This window comes from Lagenorhynchus albirostris, chromosome 11 (assembly GCF_949774975.1).
Source record: "Lagenorhynchus albirostris chromosome 11, mLagAlb1.1, whole genome shotgun sequence".
NCBI classification, from domain to species: domain Eukaryota; kingdom Metazoa; phylum Chordata; class Mammalia; order Artiodactyla; family Delphinidae; genus Lagenorhynchus; species Lagenorhynchus albirostris.
Genome location: NC_083105.1, coordinates 82663513 through 82681097, shown reverse-complemented (window position 1 = coordinate 82681097; position 17585 = coordinate 82663513). Strand labels below are relative to the sequence as shown.

The 17585-nt window shown below is 39.7% G+C and overlaps 1 protein-coding gene across 1 annotated transcript in view; it reads right to left on the bottom strand.

Annotated features, from left to right (window-relative positions):
- ITPR2 (inositol 1,4,5-trisphosphate receptor type 2) overlaps positions 1-17585 on the bottom strand; it is a 527197-nt gene that overhangs the window by 372535 nt on the left and 137077 nt on the right. The window contains exons 11-13 of the mRNA XM_060166697.1: positions 11877-12028; positions 6724-6823; positions 6029-6189 (exon numbers count right to left, since the gene is read on the bottom strand). Of these exons, the coding sequence (XP_060022680.1) occupies positions 6029-6189; positions 6724-6823; positions 11877-12028 (413 nt within the window). The remainder of the gene's footprint in view (positions 1-6028; positions 6190-6723; positions 6824-11876; positions 12029-17585) is intronic.

The window sequence follows — 17585 nt, the reverse complement described above, 5'->3', positions numbered from 1 at the left end:
GCAAGAAAATAAGTACTGAAAGCATGTGATAAGGAATTAAACTAAAGACAAGAAAGCAGAGACTAAAGCAGGGCTTCTCCATCTCTTAAAGGAACCTTAAAAATGTGGTGATCCCTGTTTGGGCCCTAGCTGTACAGTGAGTGGTAGGAGGAAAGAGAGGAAGCACAGACAGGACTGGACATACCCACCTGTGATCTCAATGGCTAAAGCCTTAAATTACCGTAAGACATGAACTCTCAGCCCTCAATATCAGATCTGGCTCCAGACTTGTTTAGGCAAGCCAGGTAGAGGAAACCATAAAACTAATAAAAAAGATGAGTGAATGTAGAGAGAGGATAAGCAAAAATCGCCCATCCAAGAAGAGCCTGCATATTTAAATTCCAAAGCACATGAGAAAAACTGACATTAAGAAAGCCAACCATCAGGGCTTCCCTGGTGGCGCAGTGGTTGAGAGTCCGCCTGCCGATGCAGGGGACACGGGTTCGTGCCCCGGTCTGGGAAGATCCCACATGCCGCGGAGCGGCTGGGCCCGTGAGCCATGGCCGCTGAGCCTGCGCGTCCGGAGCCTGTGCTCCGCAACGGGAGAGGCCACAACAGTGAGAGGCCCGCATACCGCAAAAAAAAAAAAAAAAAAAAAAAGAAAGCCAACCATCATACTAAAAAATCAGGAGGCCAATTCGTTACCAAGAAAATTCAAGTAACAGAACAATTTCAAAATAGCTTTTAAATAAGTGTTTCCAACCCTCAAAGAGATAAAGAAAATAACTATATACCAAAAAAGACAACATATATAAAAGAGGGCAGATACAAATGAAGAAAAGGTGGCTATGCAAAAGAATCAATAGAAATCTGAGAAATACAATTATAATCATTTAAATAAAAATATAATTCATGAAGGTAAACTATTATACACACATTCTAAGAAAAAGTAGTGACTTACAATATAGACAGTATTGAAAAAATCGATCCAGAAAGCAACAGATTCTCAAAGGCAAATTATAGAAGGAAATTTAGAAGATAAGGAAGATGAAATAAGAGGATCCAACATACACCTAATAGGAGTTCCAGAAGACAGATAAGAGGAAAAGACAAAGAAGTAATACCTGAAAGAAAATGGCTGAAAATTTTCCAGAATTGAAGGAAGACTTAAGTATTCTGATAAAAAGCATACCCTAAATGTCAAGTGGGAAAAACAAAAATAAAAGTTACTTGTAAACACATTGTAGTGAAATTTCAGAACATCAAAGACAAAGGGAAAAAAAACAGAAAATTATCAGAAAGTAAAGAAAAATGCCAATAAAGAATAACAATTCTTAATGGCAATAAGAGATAATAGAAAATAATTAAATTACAACTTTAAAATACTAAAAAAAAGATTGTCAAGCTAGCATTCCAAACATAAAGTATCACTTAAGATAGGAGGAAAAATAAAGACATTCTCACATACATGAAGATTAATAAGATTTATAACCTCATTGAATAGACTAAAGAACAAATTTCAGCAAGAAGAAAAGTGAACCCAGAGAGGAGTGACATGCAAGAAATAAAAGCAAACAGAACAATAGGTAAAGTACATTAAGAAATATAATTAATAACTAAAAGAAATTTTTAGGAACTGGGTTTTCAGTAATAAAAAGTGATACATCATAATTTACGTGACACAAGTAATTTAAAGAATAAACACAGAACTATGGTTTTAGACAACTATTCCAAAAAATGATGGGAGGTAGAATGTCAGTGAATAATTAAAGCATTCTGAGGCATTTTTCTCCCATGAGAGAAAGAAATATTTAATATCTTCAAGTTTTGTAAGAAAGAATATACAGTTGAAATGTATGACAAGAACATAAGGGCACTTGCAAAAGAATAGAAATATGATCTATAGCTTTTAAACCAGTAGAAGAAAAGGAAAAATAGGGAGAAAATAAAAACTTCATCAATCTAACAGAAAGCAAGAAAGAAGTGGAGGAAAAGGAAAAAAAGCTACGCTAAAGAAAGAAAATAACAAAATAAGATACCCATAGGTATTAAGTCCAAACACATTATTTATCAAATGCAAGGTAATTAAACTTTAGCAAATTCAAATAGACTATCGGATTAGATTTTAAAAATCCAGCTCTCAGCCTCTCACAAGAGACATTAACAAAACAAAATGACCGGGAAATCTGAAACAAATGGATATTGAAAATAAGACATCTAGTCAAACACTAAACAAAAGTTAGCTGTTGTCAAGATAGTAGTATCAGGCATATAAAAATTCAAGGGGAGATGATGCTGCTATAGGAAAATATTAACTTTGAATCAGGACATCTGATCTGGTGATCACATGTTGGATGACCCCTGCTCTAGATCCTGAAATCCTATCACAAGGAATTCGAACCAGTGCTCAAGCCCCCAAATTGCAGAAAGACTTGGCTGGGGTCTGGGCTGTTCACCACTGCATTGGCACTGTGTGTACACATGCTGCAGCGTCCAGTGCCTGGCATGGACCAGGAGTTCAGTAACACTGAAAACAAATGGACACTGAACTGTAAAGGCAGCAGAGGAACCCCACCTCTTTTTCTGTACCCTCAGAGGTAAAACGTGGTGCAGGACTCACCTCCTCCAGCTCTGAAGGGATTTACCCCCCCTCCATCCTCTCTCCTCTCCCACCCCAATGTGTTCCCAATACTGTCTATTTTGTTGGTGCAGCTATGCAGAGGAAAATTCCACGAAAAAAATATGAGGTTGAGGATCTTGGAGCAGAACACAGGAGCTGTGCCTCTGGAGCCCACTCCTGGGGTGAATGAAAGGGGAGGGGAGGTAGGGGAAGAAGGATTGGAACAATACAGGCATTTTCAGACAGATCTCCTATATTCTAACATGTTCCCTTTGACCTTGTAACATTCTTCATGGTTTTGAGTAAAAGAATCTCTAATAATAACTTCATTCTCTGGGGAGGGGAGGGAGTCAGAGTTGTGTGGAATTTTCAGAAAGAATTTTATATCAAATTCTAAAACTGAGAAAATAATATAAACACATTCAACTAAGCCTATAAGCTCCCCTGTACTGACAGGCAGCTTTGAATGAGTTCTGATGGCAGGTGGCTTTTTGCAAATTACTAAATGAAGATCAATCATTGCAACTTCCTATTTCTCAGGTAAAACCTTCTTTTTGCTACGATGTTTTTCACTCTAAAATAGCGGGGGAATAAAAATGCACGATCCCTGGTCAGTCCTGGTCCACCACCTTCCTGAGAATCATCTCGAGAGGTTAAGATTCTCTCCGGCAGTAACTGAAGAAGAGTTACAGTCGGCAATGGCGGAGTGCTCATAATCAATCTTTATTTGTCCTTTTCTTCAAGGAACACCTTAATACTTAGCAAGGGAGACTTTTTAGCGAGGCTGAGGAAATTTCTGCGCGTATGTGACAATGACAGAGACAAAGAAACAGATTCATCAAAAGCAGAGTTAATAGCTAAATAACAGACATAAAAAAAGTGGTATCTACACATGGGAATCCATTGCCTGTCACAATTTAGTTCTGATATTTAATTATCTGTCGTCCAGAACAGGGGAGCAGTTGCTTCAGCTTGTGGTCTTTATTCATTTCACCCGACGGGGTTGGAGGTCGATTGCATACACAAGAGTGGTTCTCAAATGCAGGTGTGTTAGGGGGGAAACAGAGGTAAGAACAGAGGAAGCTGAGAAATAACTATTCCATTGGTTTGCATATTTATGACTTTTTCTATTGATACGGCTGGAAGGAAGCAACTTGGATTTTTCTGTTCCTTTGTATTGTAAGACAGGATCTAAAAGTTCATAAAACATATGTGTTTCATTATGGAATGCTTACCACGTAAACCTTATCAAGCCACCACGCAGAGTAGGAAGTGGAACATTGAAAAAGTCTCCTCAAATCCCTCCCCCCCCGAGAACACCATCCTGATTTCTGTGACAATTCTTTCCTTGCGTTTCTTTATAGTTCTGCCAATTTCTTAAACCCCAAAGAGTTCACTTTTGCTTGATTTTGGACTTTACAAATAATCTTACAGTGAATACATTTGTGTCTTGTTCTCACTCAATCTAAAGTTTATTAGATTTATCCATGTAGTTGTACATAGATGTAGGTCATGTATTTTCATGGTTATATATGTATACCACCATGTGACGATACCAAAACTGTATTCACCTGTTCCACTGGTGATGGACATTTAACAGTTTTCAGTTTGGGGTTATTTAGACTAAGGCTGAACATTCTTAAATGTGTCCTGGTGCACACATATAGAAACTTCTTTTGGACAGATGTTCAAGAATGTTCAGCCTAGGAGCAGAATTGGTAAGTCACGGACTACTTGCTTGTGTGTGTGTGTGTGTGTGTGTGTGTGTGTGTGTGTGTGTGTGATTGTGTGTGTGTGTGTGCGCGCGCACGCGTGCATGTGTGTTAGGAACACATGAGATCTACCGTTTTAAATTTTTATGTGCATAATACAGTATTGTTAACTACAGGCACAATGTTGTACAGCCGATCTTCATCTCATATAAATGAAACTTCATACCCGTTAAACAGAAACTCCTCATTTCTCCCTCCCCCCAGCCCCTGGCAACCACCAGACTAGTCTCTGTTTCTATGAGTTATTTTACAACATTATTAACAACAGCCAAATATGGAAACTAAATGTCCATCAATGGATGAATGCATAAAGAAAATGCAATATACACCTATGATAGAATATTATTCAACTTTTTTTTCAGTTTTTCTATAATCTATTTTATTATCATCCGAAGATTACATATGCAGTTAAGAAAATGAACCAAATCATGCAGTCGGCCGTTCTCTGGGTTCTGACTCCTCACAGCTGTGATATTAGGAGAACCAGAATGTGGAGGTCAGTACTTTAATGTCAGCAGTCTGCGCCCTCCCTCTCCATCTGTACCCACCTATTTCATTCAGCATCTTGACAGTTTGCACAAGAAAACTGTCCTAAGAATATTATTCAACTTTAAAAAATAAGGAAGTCCCGTCACATGTGACAATGTGGATAAAACTGGAGGACATTATGCTTAGTGAAATGAGCCTGTCACAGAAGGACAAACACTACATGATTCCACTTACATGAGGAGAGACTGCTTCTTTAACTTTGCTCATTACTGTCAAACTATGTCCCAAAGTGCTTATACCAGTTATCATCTCACCAGCTGTGTATGAGAGTTCCAACGTATGAATGCCTGGGAAATTGGTAAATAGCGTTTTCTTGTTCAAATTGAAAGGTATATAGCAGACCATGAAGTGGAGAAATACAGACAATGCTTGTGCTCTGGTGTGTTGGAAACCTATGGACTTTAAAACCACACGTGATTAAATCCCCCACTTACTGTGTGACCTTACCTAATTTGCTTAACCTTTCAATTTTCCTTTATGTAAGATGGGAGTAATGTCCATCTCAGGGCTGTTTGAGGACTAGAGAAATATATTTACGGTGCCTAACATGGTACCAACATAAATTAGGGATAAAATGACTGATAGTTATCAGTATAATTCTCTGTCTCACTCATTTCCAAAACCAGAGTTGAAGAATCAAAGATCCAGTTTCTCTGAGGCAGTTACAAGGGCAGAGAGGTACACTTTGCAGATTGTTTGCTGGTATTATATAACATGCTTGTTTTGTGGTACTTGAGCAGAGAAATGTATCTTGAATAAGTAAGAAGAAAAAAACATAAAACCTCTTTTAGGACCTTTAGAACTCCCAACTCAAATATCAAATCAAGTGCAGCAAAAGGCATCTCTTACGAAACATTTAAAAGGAAAGACTAGAAAGTAACTAAAAACAACTGTGTTCAAGCCAAGCTAAAATGGAAAAACTAAATATTCCACCAGATTTTAATGTCACCATTTTCATTCACTCACCGGGATCTGCTCATTCAGAAGCAGGTGTGCTGCTATGGAAACCATTCTACATATTCCCTTAGAGTCATTCATTCACCTGAGGTCTACTGCAAGAGTTGACAACTGACTCTATGATTTAAAAGTCATTTTAAAAGTCACTAACCTCCTTTCATTCTGAGTTATCGTGCCATTTTCCAGCTTTTTAACTGTGGTCGCCAGCACTTTATTTGCATCATTGGCGAAGTCTAAGTCTCGGACCTCAGACAGCGGGACAGACACAATGGCAAAAGCTTCTTTATCTTCTTTTGTTTGGCAAGTTCCGATCTGCAATGTGTTTTTCCACTAAGATTAGTTGTTTTACTAAATAACTATGCAATATTCTTCAACTACTGACACATCTTAGTACTGTTTAAGAGATACAAAACAGGAGTAGAGAATCCAAACACAGTAATTCCTACACGCATCGTCCACTATGAAAGGCCGTAGGGACACAGATTTCCCGTGCCCATTTCCTGCCTTGTTTTCAAAGCCCGCCTAGAAATGTATCCCTTTCACACATGTTCTTTGCTTCAGTTTCAACAGAGGAGAGGAAATGCCCTCCTAGAATCTTCTCCCCTTTCTATATGCTACTCCCACTCTTTTGGTATCTCTGCTACATCTTCCTGAATCACAGCCCGGCTGCAGTCTAGCCTCTAAGTTCAGCTACCTAAAGCAACCGGTAGGCACGAGTGCCTGATGAAATTAATTGCAATAATCTCTAATACTGGTGAAGCTCAACTGTAAGAACATGTCAGTCACCCCCTAATCCTATTCACACAACATCTGGCTGAAAAGTAAACCACTCTCGGCAGCATTTACCTTCAACATAACAGGCCTCTCTTCATCTGTGTCTATGGGGATGCTAGTACTGGTTACCCACGTGTTTGTACATAAATGTCTTAACCGAACGTACGAATTCCTAAAAGAAAAATAGGATTAAAAACACAGATCATAAAAAATTAGCACACTTACATATCAACATATTTACCAGTTTCATACATGATATGAATATAAATATATTTTTAGACTTAGTAACTGACTCAAGTGTAGATCAGTCTGGTTTAAAGGGAATATCTGAACTATAGGCTATTTCAAAGCATGCAGTATTATTACATAAACCAGTGGTTCTCAAAATCTGGTCCCTGGACCAGCAACATCAGCATCACCTGAGAACTAGTTAGAAATGCAAATTCTGAGGCTTCATCCCAGTCCACTGACTCAGAAGCTCTGAGGGTGAGATCCAACAGGATTTTACCAGCCTTTCCAGGCAATTCTGATGCATACTAGAGTAAGAAGCACTGACTGTGTAACCATCTGAGTTAAAACTGCTGTCTGATTGTAGTCCCTTTTGTGGTTTAATCATCTGCACGTAAAAGTACATAGTGCAGCCGATCCTCATTAATCGCAGATTCCACGCCTGTGAATTTGCCTACTCACAAAAATTTATCCGTAACCCCAAAATCAATACTTGGGTCACTCTGGAAGTCATTCTCAGACATACACGGAGTGGCAAAAAATCTGATTCCCTGCCACTCACATTCCCAGTGAGGCTGAACAACACGATGCTCTTCCTTCTTGTTTCTGCTCTCATGCTGTCAACAAGTGTCTTTCTGCGGTCTGTTTGGCGCCATGTTTTTCACTATCTATTGTTAGTGAATTCATTGTTTAAAACAGTCCTAAGCATAGTGCTGAAGTGCTGTCTTGTGTTCCTCTACAGCAAGACTGTGATGTGCATTACGGAGAAAATAACTCATATAAGAGATGCTTCATTCAGGCATGAGTTATAGTGATGATGGCCGTGAATCCAACGCTAATGAAACAATATATATTAAATAAGGTGTCTTTAAACAAAAACACATATAAAATAAGGTTGAGTATTGATTGATTGACAAAAATATTGTGCCCAGAGGCTTGCAGGAACCTAACTCTGCATTTCCCTTAGAAGCAATGGGTCAGTATTTGCTAATTCATGTTCCAGAAATAATAAGAATCAACTATATGTGAACTGAGAGAGAGTGCATAAGAAAGGACAGCTAGAGCTTCACCCAGCTCAAATATTATCATTTTTGGTGAATCTATTATCATTATTTCTTTAACAAAATGGATAAAGTATCTATTAAAAGAAAACCACTGAGGTAAGTTCTCTGCCTTCAAGTTGCTGAAAGTTCAGTAGGAAAGATAAGATAAATAAATCATATAACATGAGGCAGAAAGCATTAAGGCCAATAAGAGAAAATCAAATAAAACACCAAGGACTTCAGGGAAAGAGATTCATTCTCAAACATCATGATTCTTTTCATTCATAAAAGTAGATAAAATAGAGACTGAGTTAATGCACTGAATAAAATGTCTTACAAGCAATTTTTGTTAGCAGTAGCTAGAGAATGGGTAACTGACCATTTTGGTGAATGCAGTGGTAGTCCCACACCTGGTCCCTCTCGTGGTGTTTCTAAAAGAGACCCCCGCAAAGATCCACCTTGTGGACTATCAGGTAAAATAAAAGAACATATTCTAGAGGAAATAATACCCACAGGACTAAAAAAAATGCCGCCAGAAAGGATAGAGTCTGCTCTTCCAGGGGAAAGCACTGTGAAACACGGTATGTTTGTAATAAATGTTCTGTTGCCCTGCACAGAGGTGCCTGCTATACCGCTATCACACGTGGAACGAAATATTAGAATGCTTTAGCAAGACGTGAACAAAGTTTCAAATAAATTAAGTGCAAAAAAAGAAATAGAGATTGTTTCAAAAATCTAAAACAGCAAAGGTCCAATCCTTGTCCAAATAATCAGCAAAGGTCCAATCGTGAAATACCTCTGTATTACCACTTATCTTCTGCATGGAATTATACAGGAGATGTCACTTGGACTCAGTTATCTTCCTCATTGTATTGATATTTTAAGCATCTGGAAAGTGAGGCCATAGCTTATTCAGCTCTGTGTCGTTCCCCCTATTCTTACTCCTGGACCTTCTATAGCTGCTTATGGAGTGAACCTAGATGGCTGGGTTCCAAGCTAAAGAGACTACATTTGAGCATAATAACCTGCAATTTCTAAGAATTTTGGAAATGAGTAACTCTTTAGGACCCACACCACATAAATCCATTGTTAAAATCTTGATATAATCGGAATGTCTAAAAGATGAAGGCACAGTAGCATAGCGGTTAAGAGTACAGATTTTGAGCTCACAGAATCCAGGATCAAATTCCACTTCATGAGCTTGACAAGGATCAATCAACCTAATCACACTGAGCCAGTGGTTCCCCAACTTGGCTACATGTTAGAATCACCTGGAAAGCTTTTACAACCCTATTATTGCCCAAGCTGCACCACACACCATTTAAATCAGGACGTCTGGGAGTAAGAGGAGGCATCAGTACTTTTTAAAGATGCCCAGATATTCCAACGCGCACCAAAGACTGGGAACCACTGCTCCAAGCCCTTGATGCTTAAAAGTCTAGTCCACAAACCAGCATTATCTGAGGGTCTGTTAGCAATGCAGACCTCAGACCCCACCCTAGACCAAGCAGATCAGAATCTGAGCTGCCATCAGATCCCCAGGTGGTTCAGTACACATTAAAGTGTGAGAAGCACTGATTACAGAGTGTAAAGTTTGAGAAGTATTTGACCCGCATTGGAATCACCTGGGTACTGATTTTTAAAAGTAAAGCCTGCATCCTGCCCCCAAGACTCTGATTTCACTGGTCTTGGTGTGGCCAGAGCATGGAGAGGGCGCAATGCTGCCCAGGTGATTCCAGTTTAGAGCCAACTTGAAAAGCACTGCTCTAAGTCCTTAGTTCCTGATCCGTAAGAGTTGCTGCCAGCATTAAATAAGACATTTATAAAGAAGCTGACACAGTGCTTAGCACACAGCCAGCGCTCCAGAGTTATAATAGTAGTCATTATTAAGTGTTCATTAGTGTTAGCTTTAAAACAATTAATGACAAATGAATCTATGTTAATACAAAATTCTGTTCGATACTGAGAAGGGCTTCAGCAGTTCTGAAACAGGAATAGATGAAACCTTCCATATAAAGTGAGGCTCAGGGGCTTGTCTTGGGTCTAGTCACATTAGAGTAAGATCTTTCTATCATTTCCCTAAGCAAACTTTCTTGGTTAGAGTTCAAGAAGGACTCTATTCTTGCTGAGTTAAAATCTAAAATGCATAGTCAGAGTAAGGATTTATTAAGATGCAATACTCAGAAGAGAAGGTCAAAGACCTGCATCAGGCCAAACCTTCAGAGGGTATTTCTTTACAGGCTTCTATTGGTACAACAGAGTGAGAGATGGCTCATATAAGGCCAAGGTTCAGCTACATTTCTCCCATCCAAGTATAAACCAGGTCCGACTCTGCTTAGCTTCCAAGATCAGACAAGACTGGGCACATCCAAGATCAGACAAGACTGGGTATGGCCGTGGACTGAGCTACATTTCTCATGAATGAGAACAGCCAGGAAACAGCCAAGGAAGTCCAAGGAGCAGTGTTTCTTGGCAGTGTTAGTACAGCAACTTTTTACCTGCCCTGAAAGTAACCTACACAATAATGTCTGCATTTTGAGCAGGTACCTTCAGCCTAAACACTGCCATCTGCCCAAGGCTGAGACAATCATGCTGTACCAAGGACAATTTAGAACCATTTCACTAGACCTGAATATATGGGCAAAACTCCTCTATGCATCTAGAGATCACATCAGAGTGCTACTGCTGGAAAGTAGACAGCTCTAGGCAAAACAAAAAAATCTTAATTAAAATAATCAAATCGAAATGAAAGAATGTAAAATACTCTCTTACCTTAAGTTCTGACTCCCTCATTAACAATCCCCTTTCCCCTCCCTCACTGGGGGCCAACTGGTCTCTTAGCTGGTCCTTCAGCACACCTAGTAAATCTCAAGATTCTTCCACTTTGTGTTCCTGCTGCTTGAAACACTTCTCCCATACGGAGAGGATCTGACCCTTCAAATCATTCAGATCTTTTCTCGAATGTCCTAAATCAAGAGGTCTCATAACAGAACTCCCCATACTCTTCAATTTTTCTCCAAAGCGTTCTTATTACCTGACCTTATATTTTATGTTTATTTGTTTATTGCCTCCCACTCCCATCTGAATTTAAGTTCATAACCAGTTTGCTCATGGTTTTCTTCCCAATGCCAAGGGCAATGCCTGGAATGGAATTGATGTTCAATAAAGGTTTGTTGACGGAAGGACTTCCCTGGTGGTCCAGTGCTTAAGAATCCACCTTCCAATGCAGGGGACGCGGGTTTGATCCCTGGTCGGGGAACTAAGATCCCACGTGCGGTGAGGCAACTAAGCCCACATGCCACAACTACTGAGCCCACGCTCTGCAGCCCCTGCCACAACTAGAGAGAAGCCCACATGCCACAAGGAGCAGCCCGCGCAATCTGGAGCCCGCACCACAACTAGAGAGAAGCCCGTGGGCCGCAACAAGGAGCCCTGTGCACCACAACAAGGAGCCCGTGCACCACAACAAAAGATCCCACATGCCACAACAAAGATCCGGAGTGCTGCAGCTAAGAACCAACGCAGCCAAATAAATAAAATATATATTTTTTTTAAGATTTGTTGACTGAATGACTAAATAAATGAACAAGTGGATGATGAGTGAATGAAATTTTTAATTTGACATAATAAAAATAAATGCCATGACTATTAATGGAAATGCTTCTAGATCATTTTTTATTTTAGTAACCACAGGCCATATAAGTAATAAGAATAAATGATTCTTATGAATTTTTCAGAATTTCTTTTCTCCTGCACATTTGAATTATTTTTAAGAATAAAACAAACTATGTTAATCTACTCACAAAAGAGGAATGATTTTTTTTAACTTTTGTTCTTCACTTATGCTTGCTCTCTTTATATCACAAAAATTATACGAAGATTATGATTTTTATTCCTTACCTGCCAGTAAAATTATTCAGAGAAACACTATTGTTTAACCATATTTTTTTTTACCTTGGGACCAGGCAGTCCGCTCTCTGAAGAGTTGTGGCATCCAGTTCAAAAAGGGATGCAATGTCATTTCCATGTGGGACTGAGACCAAAGTGTACATGATCTTCTCCTCTGCCTGGCGTTTCTTCTTTGCAGTTGGAAGATCTCCATCTCTCTGTTGAGGAAGTACAAGGTTTTTTACTTTTATATGTTTCTTACTAAACTCTCCAATTAATTGGAAGATAAGTTTTAAATTTGCATTTATTTCTTCATTGGATTATAGTGATGTCCAGTTCACATCATCCAGAAAGAGCAGATCGGGCCTGAGAGCCTTTCAGGTAATTATTATTAACAGTGATAAGTCCCACATTCCAGAGGGGTGATTTGACCTGGGCAAATTATCAAGGCACTACCAGTCACAATAGTTTTGATCCCTTCCCTGGTATTAAACCTATTATCACAGTAGTAATTTTGACCATTCCACATTTAAAACAAACACAGAGAAGAAGTAGTGTGTTGAATCATCTAGAGTTCATAAATTAAAGAGTAAGCATGGAAGTGTTTCAGAGTTCCTGCCTAACTCCCAAAAATCATTGGGATATTAACTTGGAGGGAGGGGGAATCAACAGCAACATTCCCATTCAGTTCATCAGCTCATTCCATTAGATCCCAGAACATAGTATAATGGCATATAAAGTGAAATCAAATGGAATAGAAGCCTTCAGATGATGTGAAACTCAGTCAATATTTCTAGCACACTCCTACCATTTGAAGCAAAAAACAACACAAGACTGATGATTATGTATTTTCACTCGAACTTCCCCAAGTTCCAGCGTCCCATGGAAGAATCTGATGTATAAGAAAACCAAAACATGATACAGCAAATGTAATATAAGCTTGGTAGTAAAGTACATAAATATAATTACTTATATATAATTAATAAATCAAATTAAATTTGAAAATGAGAGAGAAAAACTGTCATTGTACCGTCACAGGTAGTTGAAAGAAAATAGGTGGGAAGGGATGCTCAAAGGCAAATGAAAGCCATCCATACCCAAAGACAAGCATTTCTTTAAAGGCTGCCATGACAATGAAATACTACATCCGATCATTCCAAAACATTCACTTGAAGCTCCATCCCAAGACTGTGAAAGTCATTTTCCTTGGATCAGTAAACCCTTGCAGTCTCATGCTGGTGTCTTCTGTAAATGGTGCACAAACGGGTAGCACCAGTTAACTGTGAATGGGCAGAGGAACTGCCAGTGTTCTTAAGAAGGAACAGGATTGCTATCTGCTAAATCTCACATAGGCTAGGAGTATCTGGTGGCTCTTGTCATCTCTGATTTATATGTTTTCTGCAGAGATCTAAGTTCAGACTTATATGAAGACAGGGGTCTGGAAAACTCTCCCCAGGTGGTTTAACCCCCATAACAGTTGTTTCTTACCAGCAAATGTGAACTGTGTTCATTCATCAGAAAAAGGTATTCTTAACTTACTATACACTAGAAGTGAGTATAGGGAAATGGGAGAGAAGGAAACGCAAAAGCAGTAAGCAAACCCCACTTCTGAATTGATACAAAAGTTCTCACAATAGCAAAACCGTTCCCTTGACTGTTCTCACTAATCTTACCACAAAAATTTAAGAGAGAGGAAGATGAGATTATTTCCTTTAAATAAAGACATGAGTGCAGTTACCTACAGGAGATGAAGGGTGAGGGAAGGAGCAAAGGAAAGAGGATGGAGAGGGGGAAGGACCAGAGTAGAAAAAGGGGGAGTGAAGAAGAGGGAGAGAGGAAGGAGGGAGAGGAGGTGGAGAGGAGGGAATAAAAAGGGAAAAAGGAGGGGGGAAGAGGAAGGCAAGGGGAGCAGTGGGTGCTATAGTGAATGCTCAACCCCATATTCAACTAGTCACGCCTCAGTCCAAATTAACCAAAGCCAGCGGCCTGGTCTGCAGCCCTTAAGCACTGAATTAGTCACTCCTCAAAGGGTAGGCATGAACTCATGGTTAAGAACCTCCTTCCCTGGTGGCGCAGTGGTTAAGAATCCGCCTGCCAATGCAGGGGACACGGGTTTGAGCCCTGGTCCAGGAAGATCCCACATGCCGCGGAGCAACTAAGCCTGTGCGCCACAACTACTGAGCCTGTGCTCTAGAGCCCGCGAGCCACAACTACTGAGCCCGCGTGCCACAACTGCCGAAGCCCGCACGCCCAGAGCCCGTGCTCCACAACCTGAGAAGCCACCGCAGTGAGAAGCCCGCCCACCACAACGAAGAGTAGCCCCCGCTCGCCACAACTGGAGAAAGCCCATGCGCAGCAACGAAGACCCAATGCAGCCAAAAATAAATAAATAAAATAAATAAATTTATTTTTTTAAAAAAAGAACCTTCTTTAGGTCTTCTGAAAAAATTCTCATGGGTCAGGAGACCCATTTCACAGTGATTCACAGTGATCTGCGTTGAGGGCATGGAAGTCTGTGAACTAAAGACAACAGTCTTTGAAGGACAAAAACACCATCACATCCTGAGAGAGGAAAACCTAAGTGTCTTTGAATAACCCAATAAGAGTAGTCTGGCCAGACAAATAAGTCAGGAAAGAAGGCTGCCTGGGTAACATAACAGCTTAGGCTCATGGAATATCAAGCTTGGGAGGGATCTTTATAGATCATCTGTGAGCTAAAAAGACTTCTTCCAAATAAATCTCTGGCAGCAGCTAGTCTAGTGAAATACTATAACTTGTAATTTACTCCTTTGGGTCTTGAAAACATTAGTCTTTAATTATTCCCTACTGAAGTTTAGACAGCCTTTCTACAGTTTTGTTTATTTCCTATATTTCAACTCTCACAGTGGGTTGGGAGAAAGAGTCTAAAGAAAGAGAAATAGCTGGAACGAGAAAGTAGGAATGAGGGAGGGAGAAAGAAAGGGAAATGAGCGTGAACACTAGAAGAAAAATAGCAGTGTACAAGAAAAATATGACACCAAAGGCAATTTCCATGAAAGAAATCATTGATAAACTGGTTTTCATGAAAATGGGTTTCTTCTGCTCTGTGAAAGACACTCTCAAAAGAATGAGAAGATGAACCACAGACTTGGAGAAAACGGTTCCAAAAGACATATTTGATAAAGAACTGGTGTCCAAAATATACAAAGAACTCTTAAAATTCAATAATAATAAAACAAATAATCCAATTTTTAAATGGGCAAAAGACCTGAACAGACACCTCACCAAAGTTGACATACAGGTGGTAAATATATACATGAAAAGATGCTCAACATCAAATGTCATTAGGGAATAGCAAATTCTCTAATGAGATATCACTCCAAAAAATGAGATACCATATACACCTATTAGAATGGCCAAAATCCAAAACACTGACAACACCAAATGCTGACGAGGATGTGGAGCAACATGAACTCTCGTTCATTGCTGGCGGGAATGCAAAATGGTACAGCCACTGTGGAAGACAGTTCAGTGGTTTTACACAAAACACATTCCATACCATATGATTCAGCAGTCGTTCTCCTTGTTACTTACCCAAATGAACTGAAAAGCTATGTCCACACAAAAACTAGCACCGCAGCTTTATTCATAACTACCAAAACTTAGAAGCAACCAAGCAATCTTTCAGTAGGTGAGTAGGTAAATAAACTGTGGGACATCCAAACAATAGAATGCTATTCAGCACTAAAAATAAATGAGCCATCAAGTTACGAGAAGACACAGAGAAACCTTAAACGCATCTTGAAAGAAGCCAATGTGAAAAAGCTACACACTGTGTGATTCCAAATATGATATTTGGGAAAAGCAAAATTATGGACACAATAAAAATATACTGTGAATATGCTGCCAAGGACTGGGGGAGGGAGGGATGAATAGGAAAAACACAGAGGAGTTTAAAGGCAGTGTGACTATTCTGTATGATCCTATAATGGTGGAGACATATCATTATACTTTTGTCAAACTGATAGAACGTACAACACTGAGAGAGAACCCTAATGTAAACTATGAACTTTGGGTGATAATGATGTGTCAAGGCAGGTTTACCAGTGTAACAACTGTACCCCTCTGGTGAGGAATGTTGATAGTAGGCTGTACTTGTGTGCTGGCAGGGGTATGTGGGAACCCTCTGTACCTTCCACTGGATTTTGCTATGCAGCTAAAACTCTCTTTAAAAAGTGTCTATTAAAAAAAATAGTCTGAGAGAAAATATTTGTAAATTATATATCTGATAAGGGACCTGTATCCAGAATATATAAAGAACACTTACAACTGAATAGCTAGCTGTAAAGACAAATAACCCAATTAAAAATTGAGAAGGGACTTTGCTGGTGGTGCAGTGGTTAAGAATCTGCCTGCCAATGAAGGGGACACGGGTTCGATCCCTGGTCCGGGAAGATCCCACATGCCACAGAGCAACTAATCCTATGCGCCACCACTACTGAGCCTGTGCTCTAGAGCCCAAGAACCACAACTACACAGCCTGCGTGCCACAACTACAGAGACTGCGTGCCACAACTACTGAAGCCCGTGCACCTACAGCCCGTGCTCCGCAACAAGAGAACCCACCGCGATGAGAAGCCTGTGCACCACAACTAAGAGTAGCCCCCACTCGCCGCAACTAGAGAAAGCCCACGCACAGCAACAAAGACCCAACACAGCCAAAAATAAATAAATAAATAAAAATTGAGGAAAGGATGTGATGACATTTCTCCATAGAAGACATACAAATGGCCAAGAAGCACATGCAAAGGTGCTCAATATCATTACTAATTAGGAAAATGTACTAGGATGGTTATAGTCAAAGACACAGACAATAACAAGCGTTAAGATGTGGAGAAATTGTAACACTCATATATTGCTAGAGGAACACAAAATGGTATAGCCACTTAGGAAGAGTTGGGCAGTTCCTCAAAATGTTAAACATATAACCAGCAATTCTAATTCTAGGTATCTACCCGAGAGAAATGAAAGTATATGACCCCACAGAAACTTGCACTCAATGTTCATAGCAGCTTTACTTATAAAAGCCAGAAAGCAGAAATAACCATCATCCGAATGATGGATAAACAAAATGTAGTACATGCACCAAATGGAATATTATTTGGCCATGAAAGGAATGAAGTACAGATACATGGTACAACCTGCATGCACCTTAAAAACATTATGCTAAGTGAAAGAAGCCATGAAAGAAAGGCCATATATTGCATGATTCCACCTATGAAATGTCCAGAAAAGGCAAATTCATAGACACAGTAGACCCAGGTTGCCAGGGGCTGCTAGTGGATACAGGCTTTCTTTCGGGGGTGGTAAAAATGTTCTAAAATTAGATAGTGGTTATGGTTTTACAACTCTGTGAACATACTAAAAACCACTGATCTGTAATTCTAAACATGAGAATTCTTATGGTATGTAAACTATATCTCAATAAAGCTACTGAAGGAAGGGAGGAAAGAAAAGAAAAGAGAGGGGGGAGGGAGGAAAGATGGGAGAGACGGGGAGATAGAGGGGAAGGGAGGGAAGGAACAAACGAATGAACAAACTAACTAAAACAATGAAAAAAAAGTGTGCTGTTGCGTTGATCACTGCCATGCAGCTCAACATGAAAATCCAGGTGTTATACTAAGATATGGATAGCAAAGGAGCAGTTTTCCATGAAGGCTCTGAAATGTAATGGTGACACAGGAATCACACTTCTGCCTGACCGCAAACAACTGAGTCAAGAAGGTCTTAAGAAGA